This window comes from Pieris napi, chromosome 3, assembly GCF_905475465.1.
Source record: "Pieris napi chromosome 3, ilPieNapi1.2, whole genome shotgun sequence".
Classification (NCBI taxonomy): Eukaryota; Metazoa; Arthropoda; class Insecta; order Lepidoptera; family Pieridae; genus Pieris; species Pieris napi.
The window spans coordinates 6,889,477-6,911,256 of NC_062236.1; the positions used below are offsets into that span (position 1 = coordinate 6,889,477).

At 34.0% G+C, this 21,780-nt stretch overlaps 2 protein-coding genes across 3 annotated transcripts in view; both read right to left on the minus strand.

The window, feature by feature from the left end:
* Positions 1-11,003, minus strand: LOC125063612 (malate dehydrogenase-like). 2 transcript variants are annotated; one of them, XM_047670137.1, is made up of 7 exons: positions 10,675-11,003; positions 9,235-9,436; positions 6,937-7,081; positions 2,039-2,224; positions 1,418-1,618; positions 992-1,203; positions 1-359 (listed from the first exon to the last, which is right to left on the minus strand). In XM_047670137.1, exons 1-7 carry the CDS (start codon positions 10,916-10,918, stop codon positions 98-100), a joined length of 1,452 nt encoding a protein of 483 aa, XP_047526093.1. In that variant the 5' UTR covers positions 10,919-11,003; the 3' UTR covers positions 1-97. The 2 variants fall into 2 exon arrangements, with proteins under 2 accessions (XP_047526093.1, XP_047526094.1); XM_047670138.1 differs by lacking the exon at positions 1-359 and adding an exon at positions 483-795.
* Positions 1-21,780, minus strand: part of LOC125063613 (chromatin assembly factor 1 subunit A-A) — a 48,554-nt gene that overhangs the window by 21,903 nt on the left and 4,871 nt on the right. The window contains exon 2 of the mRNA XM_047670140.1: positions 14,209-14,528. Within this exon, the coding sequence (XP_047526096.1) occupies positions 14,209-14,376 (168 nt within the window). The 5' untranslated portion in view covers positions 14,377-14,528. The remainder of the gene's footprint in view (positions 1-14,208; positions 14,529-21,780) is intronic.

The window sequence follows — 21,780 nt, forward strand, 5'->3', positions numbered from 1 at the left end:
TATTAAAATGATTATTTATTACACAACTTTTTCTATTAATTTACATTTTACATTTTTTTTTCACAGCGTATATAACCAACAAATATGTACGTTCAGATTAAGATGCTACCTGGCTTAGACAATCTTCTACGTGAGTGAATTTCTTGGCATAATGGAAGTCTTTCTTTGCAACCACTTCTCCACTAATAAGCTTCATATCACGATCGTGTGCATACCAATCCAATGCGTATTTAACATGTTCCGTCAATACACAGAATCCCTCATCTAATAGCTCCACTTCCGCATCACTCATCTTGCCAGGAATATCGAATTTATCGCTGATACCCTCTTGATTGAGATGTACATCAATCGATAGGTATCTGAATCGAAAAGTCACCAGTTATTTGCGATTTAATTTCCGAAGCGTGTTAAATAATCTCAGTTAAAAGCTAAGTTAATTTAAAATCTAATTGAAAAGATTATGGAGCAATAAAACGGATTCAGACTATAACAATAATTTAATAACGAACGCAACGAACAAAATGGTACGACGACGAAAACAAATATCAAATGTTTGCATAAGCACAATCATCAAAACGGTGGAACTCCTTGGGAGCGTAAAACTGCGTTTGGCAAGTGTCCAGCCTGCAGGTTGAACTGCAATACTTTGTGTACCAATCCTCTACCATTCCTTGCCGATAACGTAATTCATTTAACGCTAGATTAAGCAGAGTAACCTCGGTATCTGACATTTGGGGTAGACCAAGACTCTTCAAGATCCCCTTGTCTATTATTTCGACTGTGTTAGCGATAAATCTGAAGATAAACCTGCTATTATAGTCGCAATTATGGATAAAAATATATTGGAGTGATTTTATTCAGTCAAAATAAGCCACTTTTGGTAAGATCAGAAAAAGTTTAATAAATAATATTTAATTAGAGCTCAAAAATGAGCGTCAAATATTTTGACCTAATTTTTGTTTGGCCCAATTATTTATAATATATAGGTTACCTTGCCGGGGAAATAACTTGTCTAGCATCTGTTTCGACGAAACCACTGACCCTTGGTACGTCTTTACATAGTAATGCCCATGCTACTTTAGTTACTAGATTAGCTAAAGCATGGGCTTCACTCAATTCGGCGGCTTTTTTACATTCTCCATCAGAACGAGCAATTGCACTTGGCGCATCACGCACTGTTTTGGTCATCATCAATGTATTGCTCTAAAAAAATAATTTTATACTTCTTTTATATCAAGAAAAAGGTTTTTTATACATCAATTAAACAGAAAATTGGTATGGGTTATCAAAGTAGCAGTTATAAGTAGTCCATCGTAGATTCATTCACAAACGTGTGTATTGATTGACATTTATTTAGCTCATCCAGTCAATTTGGAGGTCTACTTGAACACTTCAATGTAAATATAATTTCAACTACCTCACTAAAGTTAAAATATTGCACTGCTTTAGAAAACAAAGGCACTAAGGCATTTCCTTCGGTTCCGCCGACGCAAGGCACTCTCACGTAACTTGGTTCTAGGCTTAAGGCGCGGGCGGCGAGCGTGGTAGCACGCATTTCCGGTACGGCCACAGAACCCAACACTTTCCTTGGATCATACCACCCCGTTTCTTTTAATGTCTGAAAATTGTACGTTAACTTCAAGATCGAACGATTGCACGGATAATAAGTTCACTGAAAGGCGCTGCTTCAGATGAACTACGGTAAATGAACAGTAACTTTATTAATTAGTATAAAAATGTTTGAAAACTAATAACTATGATGCTTTTGCTGGATAAAATAATATGATAATATCGCTATATCTAGAAGAGGCGATCCGATTACGATAGCATCGACAAAATGGCATACTTTACACAACAACTCTGTTATCGGAACAGATTGATCGCTCCAAGGCCCAAGTGATCTGTTTGTACAGATCTCTAAGAAGTGGGTAAAAACAAATAACGTACGAAACAACAGAATAACGTAAGTCTATAGCTTTAAAGGTTTTCCATCTATTAACTTACAAAATGTAAATGGTTAAAAATTGTATTTAAATACCTCGGAAACTAATGGTACCATGCAATCAACAGGCGTAGCACACACAATTATAAACGCTTTAGGACATTCATTTGCAATAACGTCAGTGTAACGTTTGACAAGAGGAGCACTGTACGCAAATCTTGTTTCCATAGGCATATCTTGGCTTAGATAACCGTTTTCCAACATGAGGACAATATCGGAGTTCTAGAAATTTAATAAAATGGAATGAAACGTGTGTCATTTAATTAAAGAATCAATATGTACACGTGTTTCGCTTCACAAAAAACAGCTTTTAGATTTTATTTCTGTACAAATACATAAATAAGTGGACATGCTCAGTTTTTATCTTCTTTGTCTGTATTCAAATATATATATATAACCATAAAATAATAAAAAAAATGGAGAAACTGATTATTCAAAATCTATTATTAAAATTGTCCAGATCGACTCCGTAGCAGCTAAATAACAATAACGTAAAAACATATTTGCTTTTCTTAGGAATTTTATTGCAATTTAAATTTTAACGTTTTTTTGTATTTTAAGCCCGTAATAGAAGCAATCACGTGGTTAAGAGATTTAAGAATAAAATCAAAATAATGTCGATGTCATGTGCGAAAAATTCAGGGCGTACGTTTTGTTTAAATGATTTTTATACGTGAAAATATTAGCACCATTAAGGGTCAATAACACTTAGCAAGTGGCAAGGGTGCGCCATCGCGTGGGAGTCAATGAAAGCCTTTTTAATCGTTCCTAAGCTCAACAATTTTCCAACTAGAGATCTTTACAAATGTTGACGAAACTCATCCAAAATGCATCGACAAATGACTTCTAGTAGTATTCTATAAAGTGTTTTTAAGGTAAAAATATTACGTTAGCAAAAATAATAAATGTATCATGCTTGTAAAATAAAATCGAATTCATCAATCAACTTCATTTTGATTTCACTGTAGTAATGAAATACTTACAAAAGCTGTGCAAACTAAATCGATAAAAGTAGCTGACACCTTATTTTATCGTATCTCAGCCTATGTGTTTTGATGTTTGAAACTGGAAATACACTTTGGTGACTAGGTGCATCGTCTTAATTGGAGTTTGATCGAATGCATATTAACTGCTCGATTGGCAGAATAGACGATATACTGAAATTCAACACATACGACTTTTTTTATAAAATCTTTCTTTATTAGGTACTAATGTACTGATATCTTCTTTCATCACAACATAATTTGATAGAATATTTAATAAACCATTTTATTATAAGGGTATAAATCGAATATTCCAGTACGAATTGTATATAAGCTGTGGCCAAGACAATGTATGTTATTAAGTTATTCAAGAAAATAATATATTAGCTATATATATAAATGACCTAAAGAAATATGGGAGATATTAACCAACCAGAAAACCAGCTATATTATGACAAGCGGAAACTCGATCCGCCTTATGGGAATTTCAACAAGCCAGACAGATTGGCGTCACTGCCGCTCTGTTTTACGCAAGTCGAATATGGATTAATATTAGGTCATTTGATTTAACTGCTACTAGAATGAACACGAACAGGTATAATATGAATATAGTAGATATCCATGCTTATTATTGTATAAGCTTGGATATCTACTATTTTAGATAGAAGAGTTTATTCGTTGAAAGAGCTTATCCCAGGAACTACTGCTTCGATATGAACAAAACTTCCTCTTTTAGGTTATAGGATATCACGCTACGACTGATTTAACGCGGCTGAAACCGTGGGGATATTATTAAAGTATCAAACGTGACGCACATGTTTTAGCATATACTCCTAAATTAATAATTTACGTAAAAGAAAATGTACTTTAACAGATTCAAATGAGTCTGTGCCAATTGTAAAAATATTTTATAATTTAAATTTAACTTTCCCGATGTATAGGATGCTTTACAGCAAGCATGGTGGCATGGTCATTGCGTTGTAAGCCTGTATATTTTCTTTTACATGTGTAAATATTAGGTTGGGGAAAAAGTCTTTTCGCATTATAGTATGTATGAACTTGTAATAAAATCTCTTTGGCTATACTATATGTATCTGGCTGGTTTTGTTATCAAGGAAAGTTGAGATTTTAAAGAAGATAATTCCAAAATCAAATTAGGATAATGACTGTTTTTTATTTATTTTTCGTACCGTCAAGATGAGTGACTCGAATGAAGAAATTCGATACATTTTAAAATTTTACTACAAAAAGGTCAAAATGCAACACAAGCCGCGAATTTTTTTTGCGATGTTTATGGACCTAGTGCAGTGTCTGTGAGAGTAGCACAAATTTGGTTTAAGCGTTTTCAATCCGGAAATTTTGATGTCAAAGATCCAAGTCGCTCTGGTCGCCCTATGACAGATAAAATGGATGCAATTTTTGAAAAAGTGGAGCAAGATCGGCATATCAGTGGTTACGACGTAGCTGAAGAACGGGGAATTGACCACAAAACAGTTTTGGCGCATTTGAAAAAACTGGGTACACAAAAAAGCTCAATACTTGGGTACCTCACGAGCTCACTGTAAGAAACCTAATGAACTGTGTACTCATTTATGATTCTTTATTACGACTTAATGAAACCGAACCATTTTTGAAGAAGCTGATAACTGATGATGAAAAGTGGATCACGGACGACAAGAACGTGCGAAAAAGGTCGTGGTCAAAGGCCGGTCAGGCTTCACAGACTGTGGCGAAACCCGGGATAACTCGCAACAAGGTGATGCTGTGTGTGTGGTGGGATTGGAAGGGCATTATTCATTATGAGCTGTTACCACCAGGCAGGACCATCGATTCTGAACTCTACTGCTAACAACTGATGAGATTAAAGCAAGAAGTTGAGAGAAAGCGGCCGGAATTAATCACCAGAAGGGGTGTGGTTTTTCATCATGATAACGCTAGACCTCACACATCTTTGGCCACTCAGCAAAAACTGCGAGAGCTTGGCTGGGAGGTGATAATGCATCCGACGTATAGTCCTGACCTTGCACCTTCAGATTTCCACCTGTTTCAGTCTCTTCAGAATTCTTTAGGCAGTGTCAGGTTATCATCACGAGAGGACTGCCAAAACCAATTATCGCGGTATTTTGATCAGAAGCCCCAAAATTTCTATAGCAATGGGATCATGTCCCTACCTTAATAATGGCAAAAAGTTATCGAACAAAATGGTACCTACATACTTTAGTTACATGTAAATAAAGTATATTAAAAAATGTTTTGAATTTTCTAAAAAAATGCGAAGAAACTTTTTCCCCAACCTATTAGTCGCCAAAATGAAAGCCAAAATTATAAAACATTCTTGAAATCATTAAATAAATGATTCTAAATAAGTTTATGTTCCCCAACCAGTCAGATACTTTTAATATTATGTAGTTTATGAGGGACAACGCAAGAAAAGTATATTTAAAAAGGAAGCGTAGCCATAAAATTGAATTTAGCAAGAAGCGGTAACATTTATTGATTAATATCAGTGGTGTATGACCGCTTATTCAATCCGAACATTATTCAAACATGCATTTTTTGTAGGATGCAACATTACAACAATAAAATGCGAATTTCGAGATGCTTTATCGTCTGTTAGTTTTGTATATTTTGAAATAGTTTAAAAAATATAAACTCGAGTATGTAGTAGATATTAAAAAGCTTCTCTTTTATACTACATGTGTTATATAAAGGGTATTTATATGCTACATAGTTTTTGAGAGACAAATGAAATGGTACATTAAACTTATGTATATGAAAATCTTCATTATCATATACACAACACATGGTAACGTGTTTGATTTTATATTATAAACAGCATTAGTCTAAAATATCCGTAATAACAATGAAAATTTGTTTGATTTGTTTGACACTGAAATTTTATTGCAGCTCTTTTCTGAATTATCAAATTATTAATTAGTGATGAACATAACCACGATTACGATAAAGGTTAACTGTTACAAATATTAAAATCGTTGACACCGCGTTTTATTATCACAGAACAAAACACTTTATAACGATAAAGAGATTTGATAAAACTTTAATATTTACGTACATCAAATATTGCGAACGTCATTTGTTTTTTTGCATTTTAAATCTTCGATATAGCTTTTAACTTTCGTGCAGCAAACATTTAATCGGCATATTAATTGGCAGTTGAAGTTAAATAGGGCAAGTTTGTAGCCTAGAGCGTGGTGGAGTGCTCTCATGGAGATATGCAAATTTCGTGTTAACACGTGCAACGTAATATAGAGTACGTAGAAGTAGAATTTATGGAAATGTTGCTGTTTTAATTAAACAATCTAAGAAGTTCTACAACCCTTTATGGGCATCAACATTCGTTTCTTTTATATTGGCTTCATACTAGCTAATCTATTAATAAATGCATTTACCAACGAAAGTTACGGAGAATCGTAGTTTAAACAAATTATACCAGCCTTATCATACGTTATCTAGACGAAGTATGACGGACAATATCAATCCTTTAGAATAAAAGCAGTAAGCAAGCTCACTTGCTCATGAAATACTAAGATAATTCATATGCCGTGAGATATTAAAACTTTGTAATGTACTTTTGAATTATCAAAAGTTATCATCGGATCAGTAAGTACCTCACAATATTTCAATTACGGAAAATGTTCTTTAACTTCATTAATCGATCTGGAGAATTAACTTGGCTGGGCAAATGTACACGATTTATTATATATTTAAAGAAAATCTACTTTTTATACGTACGATCCTAACTACACACAACGATATTATGAAACTACACTTTAAAGGCCGATTTACATTATCTTAGTGTTTAGGAGAGTGCTTTAGTACAACTTGAAAGGCAAGTTCTTTAGCGTAACGTTTACTAAAGCAAGTAGCGTTTACATGTTTCAATTAAAGCACTCTCCTAAACACTAAGATAATGTAAATCGGCCTTAATACCTGTAGACATCTCTCTAATTCATTGCAAGTGCAGCTAAAAGCTTCGACAAAGCAATTCGTATTGATATGCCTCAAATCCTCTACCACTTGAAAAATATTGCGGTTGCATGATTCGTTCGGTTCATTTGCTTCGTATAAACGCAATCTGTAAACGTATAGTGAACTTAAAAAATAAATCCTTGAAATACAAGCAAAAATGTGATTGTCAAGTTAGTGTAAAGAATTGTGTTTTTTATTAGACTCCATTTTAATATTTTCAGGTAACACGTAGCTATTATTTCATCTACAAAACTGTAATAAAACCAATATGGTTCTATGGGATACAGCTCTGGGGGTCAGCAAGCCGCTCTAATATCGAAATCCTGCAGCGGCTACAAAACAAAACACTGCGAAATATGAGCGGTGCGCCGTGGTTAACACGAAATACTGAAGTCCATAAATATTTGGGAATTGCCACTGTCGAGGAAGACATTAAAAGATCAACCGTGCGATACAAAATGAGACTTCAGCAACACGTCAACCCCCTAGCTTCGGGCCTCTTGGAAGCGACGGACAGTGTGTATCGGCTGAAAAGGGGCAAAATTTGTTTGTCTGACAGTTTACGAATTACGGAGGGAATAAAAAAATATTGGATTTGCGTTCCCTAATTGCCATTTTTTCTCATTAAATCTAATAAAAGCCATGAGGCTGATTGCAGATGGATTAAAAATTTAAAAAAAAAACGAAGTTATTATTTACTAAATTATGATATACGCTTGACACATAATAAGACAAATTTATAAGTTAACCGGTAACCTAGGACTCAGAAAAAATTAATGACGTCTCTGAGAATGCAAAAATGAAAAAACTAAGATGTAATAAAGGTGATATGTGAGAGAATAAACTGATTAACTACGCAATCAATACTGGGTCGTAATGGACTGCGTAGTGGGCATCAAATCTGGCAATAAAGAGGACTACTAGTCAGGGTGGAATCGTAAAATATTTTATTACGTTCTTGTGAATGGTTGGCATTATGGCATGTCTCTTGTTTAAGTAAATATTTGATGCTATTACGAGGTTCGTGCATTGTTATGAAGTAGGATTTATGAGGATATCGTGTGATGCGTAAATCAGACATATGGATGGAAAGAATACGAGTCGAAGTAAGTTTCGTGGTTTGACATGTGTACAGCTTGCTAGCCAGTGAAATGTGTGTTTAAAATTTATATGTATTGAATGTCAGGAGACTCATAAATACTATACATATATGTATGAATGAGCAAGCTGCACTAGCTTAATATATGAGAGGTTGAGATGTAAGAACCTAACAACCCTACGGATCCCTAAGCCCTACAGACGTACCCTAACACATAAATAGTGAATATATAAATATATAAATAAGTACGGGATGTCTGCACCAAGAGACCTAAGGTAACAGACGGAGACCTACAGGTAGCATCAAAGGTTCGAGGTGGTGGGATTATCTCAAAGCTATCGGGCAGGCTCACCACGATAATTAAGGGCTTGAAGTAGTCTTCGCCACTTTGAGAGGAAGCGATAAAAGAATAACAAGTTCGAATTAAAGGTAGAAACTATAATTTATATTATACACAATTTACTAACTACAACATTTTTATATTAGTTTTTTACATTAGTTCTTCATTTCGACTTAGGGTTCTGAAAGAAAAGAGCGTATCATTCCTATAAGGCCGGCAACGCACTTGCAAGCCTTTTGGCAATGAGTGTCCATGCGCGGCGGTATCACTTAACACCAGATGAGCCTCCTGTCCGTTTGCCCCGATATATAAAAAAGGCCAATTTATAAAAGTGCTAAAAATAAATATCCGTAAATATTTGTGTTCAAGTTTTCGAAGACGAATATCCCCAATGGGGAATGAATGTGATATTTTCATGATGCGTATAATTGGGAACGAGGGTTGCCGACACTTTCCTAAACTTTTCTTCCTAAAAGGACACTTGAGGTAAACGAAATTACATAATCTGTTCGAATTCCATTGTTTGTTAAGTTACCAGGATAATCGTGCATTATTTACTTTCTGTCAAGAATTTTTTTAAGACTTATTAATAGTGTGATGTGCTAGAATCATATTTCTAAAATTACAACAAAAAATGCGATCCAACTGGACATTTATAATTAAAATTTTAAAGCTCAAAATAAAGTTTGGATAACAATAAAATACATTTGATCTTATATGATTTTAATTTATGATGATATATTTTATAACGGGAACTGAATACCTACTGTTATTGATTGGCGAATCCATCCTATTATACACTAATTTTGTATGAACTTACTTTTTTATACATGAGCACTGCTTAAGCAACAGTGCAATATAATGTCCTAGAGACGTATCCGCCCCAAGAATCGATACCTGGACGCTAGGCCGAGGTGGTGGCATCGGTGGGATCGGTTTGACAGGCGCAGGTAGCGCCTTGGGTTCTGGTACAATCACCTCCTTACACACTTTCTCTTCGCACTTAATGTTACGAAATGGAGCTGTGAACGATTGCTAAGCTGCACTTAATGTAAGGCCATTTCGAAACCATAATATTTTCCTAATTCATAAAAATAAATAATTTTCGGTAATTTAAAAATATGAAAGTAACTATTCCCTATGAATTTCACGTCATGTCATGAATACTTTATATAAAACGTAAGATTTATCTTTCCAAATACAATATTTACTCAATACAGGCGATCGGCCATTTAATCGGCCAGTCGAGTAGTTTCCTCATCGGATTAAAAAACAAGTAAGCTGCTAATGTAAAGAGACGCTTGTTTAAAATTAAAAAATAATAATAATATTCAGTGGCGCTACAACCTTTTTAGGTCTGGGCCTCAGATTTCTGTATATGTTTCATGATCATTTGATAATCTAATAGGCAAGTAGGTGATCAGCCTGCTGTGCCTGACGCACGCCGTCGACTTTTTTGGATCTAAGGCAAGCCGGTTTCTCACGCCTTCTCAAGCCTTTCTCACTCCTTAACCGTATGAGCGAATTAAATGCGCACATAGAAAGAGAGTCCATTGGTGCACAGCCGGGGATCGAACCTACGACCTCAGGGATGAGAGTCGCACGCTGAAGCCACTACCTAACACTGCTCACTTAAATTTTATAGTAAGTGTTATTTACTATTGCCATAAAACATGTGATTTTTAATATGGATCTGATAAATATCACGAGGGAAATAAATAATAAAAACGCCGATAAATAAGGGATTATTTTTGTTTTAATTATATTGTAAAAAATTAAAGCAGTTCTTTCAAACTAAGGTTCTTAACCGTCAAATCGGTTCGTTCTTAACCTAAAATTACTCGGTAGCATTAGAAGGCATTTTTCTATGAAAAGCTAATGGCATTTTCCTTTTGTTCGTTTTAAATGGAAACATGTTTCATGTCATAAGCATTTTCATCGTTGATGCGGTATGAGTGCAATTTCAGCATGCATATTTCCCATTTATGAAAATGGGTCAAGATTTTCCATTAAACCGGGTTTAGCAGGATTTGTAATGTAACATTCTAATTAGTTTAATTGTAATTAGGGTTAAGTAGCCGTTGCCTAGAGGGCTATGCTATGATTAATTTTACCATTAAATATTTTAAAAGGTAAACGTATAGGTCAAATGTCACTTGCCCTAACTTATAAACCTTTGGGGTGGGCATGGAAGGCGATATCACTCTTTAGATAAGATTCTTGCCCGTTGTTGTCTATGCTAAAACTAATATCGACTTACTGCCAAAGTTAGTGCCACCCTCGACAATTTTCAACTTAATTCTATGCAAAATTCCTGGCTTCTTTTTCTTTCTACGTTCACATGGATAGGGTTCCTCTGGTATATCGGCATGAGCTCTTCTACAACCATCATCCTTTTTCGCATACCTCCTTTGTATAGCCACACCATTAAAAAGAAGTTTCGAAGAAGCTACAACTCCAGACCATAATTCCTTGGCACCAGAATTGACTACTGAAGAAAACATGACTGAAATTTAGTTATGCTGTGTTTTCTTAATAAATTTTATTGAATTTGAACTTGGTTTATTGAAATTTTGTATGGAATGATGTGACAAGGTAGCGACAAACAAGAAGAATTTTTTGATGATGTTTTGTTTCTTCTCGGAAAGTATTTATATGTTGATTGTTTTTTATACTCATATTAGGTAGAAATAGTATGTGTATTTATAAAAACAGGCCGACAGCAAGTAATATAACAAAATTAAACTAACTTTTACCTAGTATAACACAAAAGATATGAAGTCGGTAAAGGGCTCAAGGTGTCCAAATAATGGAGCTAAATAAAATAAAGCCTTAGATATTCAGATAAATAGACGCAGATCATAAAACATGAGTAAAACTCTGTGGGTCTATTATATATAATGTTTTTAGTACTACATGACCCGGTGAACTTTCTATCACCTACATATATTTGTGTTAAAACTTAATACAACAAACATGAAACACACATTTCAGAAGGCATCTATAAATATATATAACAAACGTTTGTTTTTTATTTCTTAAAAGACAATAGACATTAAATATTTCCCAGCTAGGAACTGTATTTATTGGAAAACTCAATTCTCATTTCAGTATTCCGTTTGAACCTTCCTTGTCCTTCCACAAATATTTCAAGATCGAAGAGAATCTCGAGTTTATAAACACAATATTACTAACAGATTTAATTTGATAATTAGAACAACACTTTAGCTTCGGACTCTAGAGAGATGTTCAAGCTAAGTATCATTTAAGCCACTTTACATAAGACGTTATAATGATACTCTTAAAAAAACAAAAGAATATCTATTAATAAAGCAGATAACACAAAAGAACGAGTTTAATTGACTCTTGAACTTTCACTAATTAACATCGTATTTTGATACATCTGTTCCTATCGGCTGAAGCCAATTTGCACTTTAAAATAAAATAAAAAGTAATAAAATAATTAATACATAAGCTCCCACTGTATTTTATAATAAAATGTAACAGAAAATGTGTTATGAAATATTTAACTGCTCAAGCCTTAATGGAACATGAGGAAATTATATGTTATTAATTGACAGTAATGAGACGTTTTGCGCCAAACTGAAAGAATTATTGTTTGCTGGACATCGAACTTAGGACATCAGATTACCGCGGGCGTTTAGAAGGTCTAATAAGGCAAAGCTGTTTTGTATATTTATAAAATAGTCTATATGTCAACATGTTTATAAACAGTAATACTGATTTATTTTTATGTATATAGGTTACACAAGATGAGAGTGAAAGTTGGTCATTGATCTACCTTGGCACTGCTATAATTTTAGTGCTTCTATTGTTAACGCGAGGGCTCAGTATTTTAATCTTAGTTTCTCTACGACAATGTTGTTTCATTCAAAATAAGGTTTTAATACTCAAGGTTACCGCTGCTAAATCACCTTTTATGTGACCCTGACGTCAGAGGTTCGATTTCTGGCTTAATACTCTGATGGTAGAAAAATTTGTTTCAGTCACCAGGCGGATATTGTTATCTTCCGGTGACATTTATATACTTAAGAAAAATATCAACGCTATTAATTTATGTATTTTCATAGTAGTCGTAGCTTGGGAGTTATCATGAAAATGTTTAAATAGATTTATGCTGGCATTTGATATAGACTGAAATATATTGAAAAGTACAAAGCCAGGCATTTATGTATAACAAAATATTTCATTTATTCAATCGTATGTTACAGAAAAACGTACAAGAACATCTTGTTTTAGACACTAAAACTGCTTAAGCAGGTAAAAAAGGAATGAAGACGAAATTTAGTGTCTAGACAGGTTATTATGTAAGTTACAACTTGGGATTTGTACATATTTCATGAGCAGAGGAAATGTATTCGTCGCACGAATTTAACTATAGTAATTTGTCAATGTCCGAGCCAAGTGTCTGCTTCCTCTTTTTTCTATTAAATAGTGGAATTGCGCCTCTATTCAGACGTGATTAGGCTTTCTTTCTCCTAAGTGCTTAATATCTATGACTATTTTATGTACACATTGTTTTTTTTATTTAATCAAACGTATAGTTACTTACTGTAAAAGTATGACGCAAAACTTAAACGCAGACAATTAGATGTAGTGTCAAGAACATTATGAAATTTTCAGCATAACATAATAATAATAATAAATCATTTATTTGCAGGAAAGTGGTACATTTATATCGATCAATTATAAAAATCCACACAAAAATAGGCATGCAAATGTCACATTAATTTTCATTCAGTCATATAATAAGAACATCTGTCATAATAATAAGTCAATCTATTTAAATAAATTGTTGTTAAACTTATAGGCCCAATATTCGCCCACGCTATAAAAGCACCTTGACTTTTAAAACCTAATCACCTAATTCACTCTGTTTCTTCTAAAAAGTTTAGTCCTTTACTAGCATCCTTGATAGATGCACGATGACATTATTCAATAATCAAAAGGAAATGATTCACATAACACAATGTTACGATTAAATACACCAAGGTCACGCTCTACCTTATTCCAAGTTTGAAGGACAGAAAATACGAAGTTAAATTATCATCCGCTTGGCAAATTATTACGGTAACAAATCGCCAGTCTGGTCCAGATTGCAGTCGTCACAATAACAAGTCACAATACCTCACGTATGAATACTTCATACTTCGTTATAAAATATAACATATAAAATAAATATAACATATTTTACGAAGGCCTTGCACGTAGAAGTCTAATCAATATGGATGGATTTGTTTCTCATACTTGTAGCGACCGCCAATACGTTATTATATTACAGCAACTATTTTAAGTAAACATTTCTTTATATGTAAAGTTCACGTGTAAACTCGATTTTTGTTATGTTTAAGAAGGATCTCATAAACAAGAATTAACCATTTAAAGGTATCGTAGTTCGACTAAGTAGTTGGGGTTTTTTACGTGTGCCATTATTCTTAGATTACAATGCCTGTATGAAATTTTGGTCTCAGTTACTAAACGCACCACCGTCACCTTCGTGTATTATCAGTCGTAAACAAACTTTGAAACTGTCAAGATGGCCAGTAATAGAAAAGCGTTATGTGTTTAGAATAATTTACCTATTGATAGTAATAAAATAAGAAATTATTGTAATTGGTCAAATTTAGTTTTTTTTCTATTCTATCTCTATAATGAATCCCGCTATAACGAAAGACAATCGGTTCATTTAAATTCGTTATAAAGAGATTACACTGTAGATGTGAACAGCTAAGTTCCGCTGCGGGGCTTTATTCTAGAAACTACTGTTACTTACAATTTTGGTATTGAGATGCAAAAGCTCCCGTTCAGTAACGCGGCGCCTGGCAGTCTCCATTTGCTGTTGTCGATACTGGTTGTACTTGTACAGAAGATACATCCCGGGCAGGGCTAACACCACAAAAGGGCGCATCAAAGTTGACGTGGTCGGCGCTCGCTGCGGCATCTTCGCACCATTCTTTACACACACTTCGCACACGAATCTATCATTTTGTCCATGGAAGAACTATAAACTACTTTAGCACTTTCTACGGGGTTAATTTATTGCTTTTTTAATAGACCTTAGGTTATATACCGCGTTCATTTTCACGTTACCACCTGGAACAAGATAATTTACATTAAATAAATATTCAAAACATATGTAAAAGTATTGTTATGGGATGAGGGTAGAGGAAAAAAATTAAATTTGCAATCCTGCCAGAAGGGCACTACTCACATTTTTTTTTGTAGACAGAGGGCAAACGGACAGGAGGCTCACATGATGTTAAGTGATACCGCCGCATATGGACGCTCTCAATGACAGAGGGCTCGCGAGTGCATTGCCGGCCTTTTAAGAATTGGTCTTGAAGGACCCTAAGTCGAATAAGTTCGGAAATACTTCAATGGTTCCGCATAGTGGTGGTGCAAAAACAGCCTTAAACGCTCAGCTGTGGAATGACGAACATCGAGGTGATTTTCGACGTCCGCTGATGAAACTCAGCTTTAATCGAAAAACTCCTCTGAACGCTCTCCATTTGTTGAGTAAATTAGTAAGGAGTCTGTGGAGGTGGTGTTTACAGGAACGATACATTTTAATTTTGCAGTGTTATACAAGTTCCAGTTATATATAAATTGTTACTATACTTTCGTATTTATGTCTAAAAATAGAATGAATAAGATGATTGTCTGCATCCTTATCGTAATACTTCTATTTGTGACCACTTAGCTGTTTCAATGTTGAATGAGTAATTGAGTATTCTACAATAGTATATTAATGACATATTTTCAAGGCTAAATACACAATGTTATTGTATATATCTTTATTATTTATAAACAAGTTTAATCGCACAGCATAGGAGGAGTAAAACATATAATATAAAATAGTAGATATCTCTACGTTGGTTTAATTTATTTTAATTTAATTTATGTGAAAAACTAGGTGATAGGTCCTTGTAATCAATATTATCTCAAACGTAATTGAAAACACGATCTCCGGCTATTGAGACAATAAGTTGGTACTATACGCTAGCAAAAGCTAATTTACAATTCGGTTATTAAAAATGTATTTTAAATGTGAACCAGACACTTCGGAAAGCATAGTACCTGTTTGACAACGACAAAGGCTGTTAATTCCCGTACAAAAGCCTCAAGACGGTGAAACCTCGTACCACTTCCCATGTCACAGATACGAATCAGCTATTGAGGTTTGATCGAAAACCTATGAAAGGGCTCGAATAGACCCGAAATTGAAGTTCAAAGGTTAACGATTAAATTTCATTGTTTCTGAAAGGGCAAATAGATTTTCGAATAGTAAATAGTAAATATGTAATAAACGATCCCGTCTACTATATAATTAAAACACATGAGCACACAAGATTTATTTTATTATTATTGAATATAGTAGCAATAATAAATAATAATGCACATAACAATAATCCTATTGTTACAATAATAAAAGAAGGATTAATACTTAGCATAATAGCTCAGACAAAATGTTATCTTCTGAATTAGATAGATAGAGATTTAAATATACATAATATGCAAAAATTTTAACGTTTGAAAAGTTAAAAATCATTTAATCACTTAGGTAACATAATGTACACTTATGACTTGTCAGTAAAGAAATACATATTAATGCTTCTCATTTTACATTTACTGCCAGTTCTCAAATCAATGGCGTAGAACAGGAGAGAAGAACTGGCCAGAAACTCTCTTAAAAATGCCAACGCATTTGATATAGTCGTCGTTGGTCGTTTTATTGTTTAATTAATCAATTGATTGACGAATTCAGTCACTTGAATATTTTCAACAATCTTGGTTGGAATAAAAAAAACATGTTTTTATTTACTTTTTCCGGGGTGATAAGTGTGATAATTCTTAATTATTTTTTTAATTTACCACCATAAATCTCACCTACGGACATGATATCAAATTAACTATAATTAATATATAAAGCTTTTTATAAAATTTACGAATATTTCAATGATCCTTGGGATTGATTTGCTCCAGTTCAAACAATTTGAATGACTCAAAACTTAGCGATTAAAAAGAGTGGCGGAAGGTTTCTTGCCAGTTCTTCTAGCCCGCTCTACGCCCTTGACTTGCGAAAACGTAAATTTAGAATTAAGTTAACTTCTTTTCTCACGTTCATAAGTGTACTTGTTTACCTACATGAATAAAGTTATTTTGACTTGACTTGACTTTAACCAACTAAAAAAAACGAAGAAGGAGAACTCATCGAAACCGGGTGTTCAAACACACTTCCATATCAATCATCGTCTTCAAGATAGAGAACCCATTATCTGGTTATACAATATATATTATACAATATGATTTTCTTCACCAGTTTATGAGCGAAATGAGTCGACGGGTGGTTCGTTGACTAATAAGCGTAGCCCGAAGCAAATCGTCGAATTCATTAACTCTAAGCTGAAGAAGATTGAATTTAAACTAGTATTATAATCTGAACTGCAATATTTTTGATGAAATTTAACTATGTAGGTTTAATAATATGAAAATTCAACGCAATTAAAAAAAAATATCTATATAGGTTCAATGTTCATGTCTTCTTACAAAGCTTGGCAGCTTTTTGGCAGCAGACCGACAATTCAATAGCTTAAGCTGTTTGAAGCTATACTACGGTATTATAAGTAGTTGTTACTCCTAGGATATATACACTGAAATAATGGCCAAAACTGTTGTTAAGAGAATGGATATCCCCTTATTTATTGCTTAATATACCTTATTAGTTGCTATGTTAACATTGTTCATTTATTATGTAGTCAAGATCACGATGAATTTCCTCTGTACCTACTTCAACTGGCACGCGGATTCCTGCCTTCCCTTTCACAATGATGCTCTTGTACTGAAATCTTTCTGAAGAGGGCAATATATCATCATTTCCAAAGGATTGTAAGCGATTACAAGTGCTTTAAAGGCGGTGGCGTTAGAAACATCCTAGGTAAATAGGTCCTAGTTCGGTATTGCCAATGTGTACAGGGTTTAATGTAAGGCACTGGTGTGGAGATGCGCAAACGCATTCCCCCCTTTAAAAATTAAAGTGCAAGCATCTTATAATATTTGGTAAAAATTTACCCATTTTGAACTTAAAGAAAAGTAAGTGATATACGAATACATAGCAAAATATTGTAATAAACTGTCCCAGCAACCAATGAGAATTCCTTAAGATAAATTAGAACATGACGCCAGAGCCCTCGACAGCGTTTTGCAATTTACTGCAGTATTTTTCAGCATATTAGAAAAATATCTGCGTAGATCGATACGGCCAATCAGTTAAAAGCCCCCTTTGAGAGAAGGCAGTAATACGATGTACATTCACGAACGAGTACACAATTTATTACCAGTAAAGGGCATTAAAATATCAAAATGTGTTAGGGTGCTATGGAGGAACATTATAAATACCAAGTGAAGGTTTGATACAAATAGGTCGAAATATTTGTAAGATATTATCAATATGAAATTGTTAAAGGCTTTATTAACACGAAATGTCTCAAGTCAATGTCAGTTTAGTCTTCGTAAACAATAAATTTTATCTGTAAAGTTTACTTATCTTTTTAATTAATTTAGGTATCTGAAACACCGTATAACCTTATGTGGGACATAGCCGGGTATCAGAAAATAACAGTAATATACACTTAGCATGTAGAAAAACGTTTAAAATCCAAAATTGATTTGCAAATGCTTTTGTTTTAGTCGCAAACGGGGTCATGTTTGAAGAACAAAGGTGCTTTCAGAGAACCGAAATTAAAAGTGTAGAAGGGCGGTATCTCCAATCCGTCTGATGGAGAGAAATAAACGTTTCTTTATCTGTGGTAGCTTTTGTTTGTCCCCCAATGCATTAGGCAGGAACATTTTTGCTTCTGTTCCATTAATTTCAGTTTCACCGTGGGATTCTCATCCTTGAGGTTGTAGGTTCGGACCCCGGCTGTGCTCCAATGGACTACGTGCGGATTGAACATTTGCTCGTACGGTGAAGGGAAACATCGTGAGGAAACTCGTACGCCTCACCCAAAGAGTCGAAGGCACAGGTCAGCCTTCTGAGCCGCCTATTTGCCTATTAAATAAAACTAATAATCAGGAAACACATACAGAAATTAGAGGCCCAGACCTTAGGGGGTTGTGGCGCCACTAGATATTATTCTATTAAATATTTTTAGACAAATAGGTATTCTGTGCCTACGAACCTGAAGTAATTGTTTCCCTACTAGGGCAGTAGAGATTGCTAATCAAATAAAAAGCATTAAGTGAGTTTTCTTAAGAAGAATGTTTGGTTTTCGATATAGTCTATATTCACATTTTTGTATTTCAAAATTGAACAGATTGAGCGGGAAATCATAAATATACAAAAGTATATTAAGAATTTAATAATTATTTCCAAAATATTTAAATTTATCCTTAATTAAATTATTTTTAATTTTCTTAAACATTTTCTATAGAAGATTTGTTACCTAATGTTCTTAGTTCCTGGGACCTGAATGAATAGACTAGAAATTAGGTAATTATAAAAGTAACGTAGCTGATCAGTTAAGAAAATATAACAATAATAAATAATTAGTCGATAAGAAATCTTTTCGTTTCATTTTTGTCAATTGACCTCATGACGTCATGGTCCGCATCTAGCTGGCCACGTCGCAACGCGCCATAGCCAACTTGATTACACGCTGTCCGATTATGTAAAATTTTGCGGATCGAATTGTTGGTAAGGTCAATAGTAAACAAAAGTAACTAAATACTAGCAAATTGAAAACAAAATTAAACTCTGGTACTTTGTAAGAATTCCCGCGCAAAAATACTACGTCAACTGTCAACTGGACCACGTGATCACAACAGATTAACAACAACCCAGTATGGTTAAAAATAGCGACGGTTTAATGAGTACAGAAATATTAATGTCAAGCTGTTAGGTTCAGATGTAGGACAGTTACACACTGTTCACCGAATATGGGAGCAATCTTTTAAACGCCCTTTTGATGCATAGAATCGGGTATTAAGAAAACAAAACAAACTTGGCTGCGATTCAGAAACGTCACAGTAAGGGTGATATTCTGAAACAAGACATAGTGCGAACTATGTCTATTACAATATTCAATACATATTTGACGGCTCGTTTCTGAATGTTACCATTAGACGGTCGAAGTCAGGGCTAAGCCGAGTTGCGGCCATGCAAAATTAATCGTATTCAGAAACATTGTTCTTGTACTGGCTTCTTTGTATGATGTTTCTGCCTCTTAGTATAATTACAGAGGAAGATTTTTTAGTTATCTAAATATAAAAATTTTACTAAGTATTCAATAAATATATTAATATCATCTGAAAGTGAAATAAAACATAAATTCGAGAGTTAAAACTGTAAGGAGATAATAATTTCAAGTTCAAAAGTTGTTAAAAAATAGAAATAGCGAAGAAGTCAAGAACAAAGTTTCTGAATACGATTGTCTAAATTTGGCGTGGAGGCGAGTCTTACAATAAATTCTAAGCCCAGTTTAGACTTTGAGCGTCTCTGAAAACACATATAGTGATGGATTGTGGTATACAGCCCTGCGATTCTGTAACTCACTTCACGAACTCACACAGCGGTTTTCGCATCGGCGGTCGCTCTCAAATCAGTCGTGACGCAGTCATTTTATGATTTGGCATTCTGAAAAGGTGGGAGCTTGTACTTTATTGTTTATCTGTGTTACAGAATCGCAGGGCAGGAGTAAGTTCGCGCTAAGTTTGATTCTCAGCCTAGCAATAGCGTTTCTGAAACTGTGATTGGTCTATGGATGCTTTTGACCTTTGACCGCTGTCAAATACATTCCAACCTTCTTGTATTCACGTCTTGAATTCATTCATTATTTTCCAATGCCACGCTTAAACACAGAAACCATAAATAGACTTTAAGCATGGGTTAGTAACATAAAGAAAAACACCCTTGGGAAGTATATTAAAGGACCAAAAACGTATTCACATACAATTGAAACACTGTGGCCTAGTTGATTTAAAAACTACAGAAACAATCTCTTATAAAAAACCGTATATATGTCAGATTGCTAACATATGGCTAATCTGTGATTCAACATATTCAAATAGGATCACATTGGCCTAAAGGTCTAGATACCAGGCCATAAACTCAAAAAAAAAAAAAAAAAAGGATCACAATATCATTAAAAACGTTCAAAAATAGAACGCGAGACAAAAACAGACTACTATATAAACAACAGGCTAAAGATACATTTATAAAGCTGACGAAAACATTTGAGGTCTATATCTTTATAAAGAAGATTTTTCCTACAGTTTTGCGATATTAATGACGAGCTTTCACTTCATTTCAAACATTTTAACTCTTAAAGCGTTTAGTGTAATTGCACTTGAGTTTAAAAGAGGTAAATAATGCGCTCTCAATATTCAATGAAATGGGTTTATCGATCGCATAGTTTAGCATAAGACCCAGACACGCTAGACTTGAATATTGTAAAAAATACTAGGATTAATTACAGACACACGGTTGGTCTGTTAAGTTAATGTTGGTTTGTTTTGATATACAATTAACTATTTATGTAACAAATGTACTGTGAAGCATCTTCCCACATCAAAATACATGATATTAAGCATGTTTACACGTAATTTTATTAAATAAAATTCATGTAATATCTTAATATTGGTTGAATTAGTCGCTTCAGCGTGCGACCCTCGTACAATGGAATCACGTAACCAATGGAATTTTCTTTTTGTACGTAATTAGAAATTCCTCTTATAGAGAAGGCAAACATCGTGAGGAAACCAGCATGTCTTAAACCCAAAACTCGATGACGCGTCTATAAACTAAAAATAATTATAGAAATCTGAGACCAACTAAAATAATTGCTCAGAAATAGGTTTATACGGTATATATAGTAATAGTAACAAGGCGTCTATAAGCTAGACATATGATAAAAATAGATCTGCACATGGCTCTAATGAGGGTTGCTTTTTAGCTCTTTTCCGTTGACACATTTGCATCGCTTTGTGATCTCGCTGTTGTGAACTCTGATATGACCTTTACAATTTTCCTCTCTGCGGTTTTATGTTTCGTAATGTATCTATTTTTATTATTTTTATTTTATTTATTTATTTATACAAAATACAAAATATATACATTATAAATATTGTTTTTCTTAATCTACGATAACTGATTCTGTGTGCCAACGTGCCAACCTCCCCAATTGTCCTCCATTTTTCCTTATTGTATACTATACTATAGTTAGTCTTTCCAGCCATTTCCATGATTTCATCGGCCCACCTTTTAAATTGCCTACCTCTGTTTCTTTCTATTTTTATTATATCAGCCTGTAATTAATAATATTAACCGCCATCTTGGCTTAGTACTTAA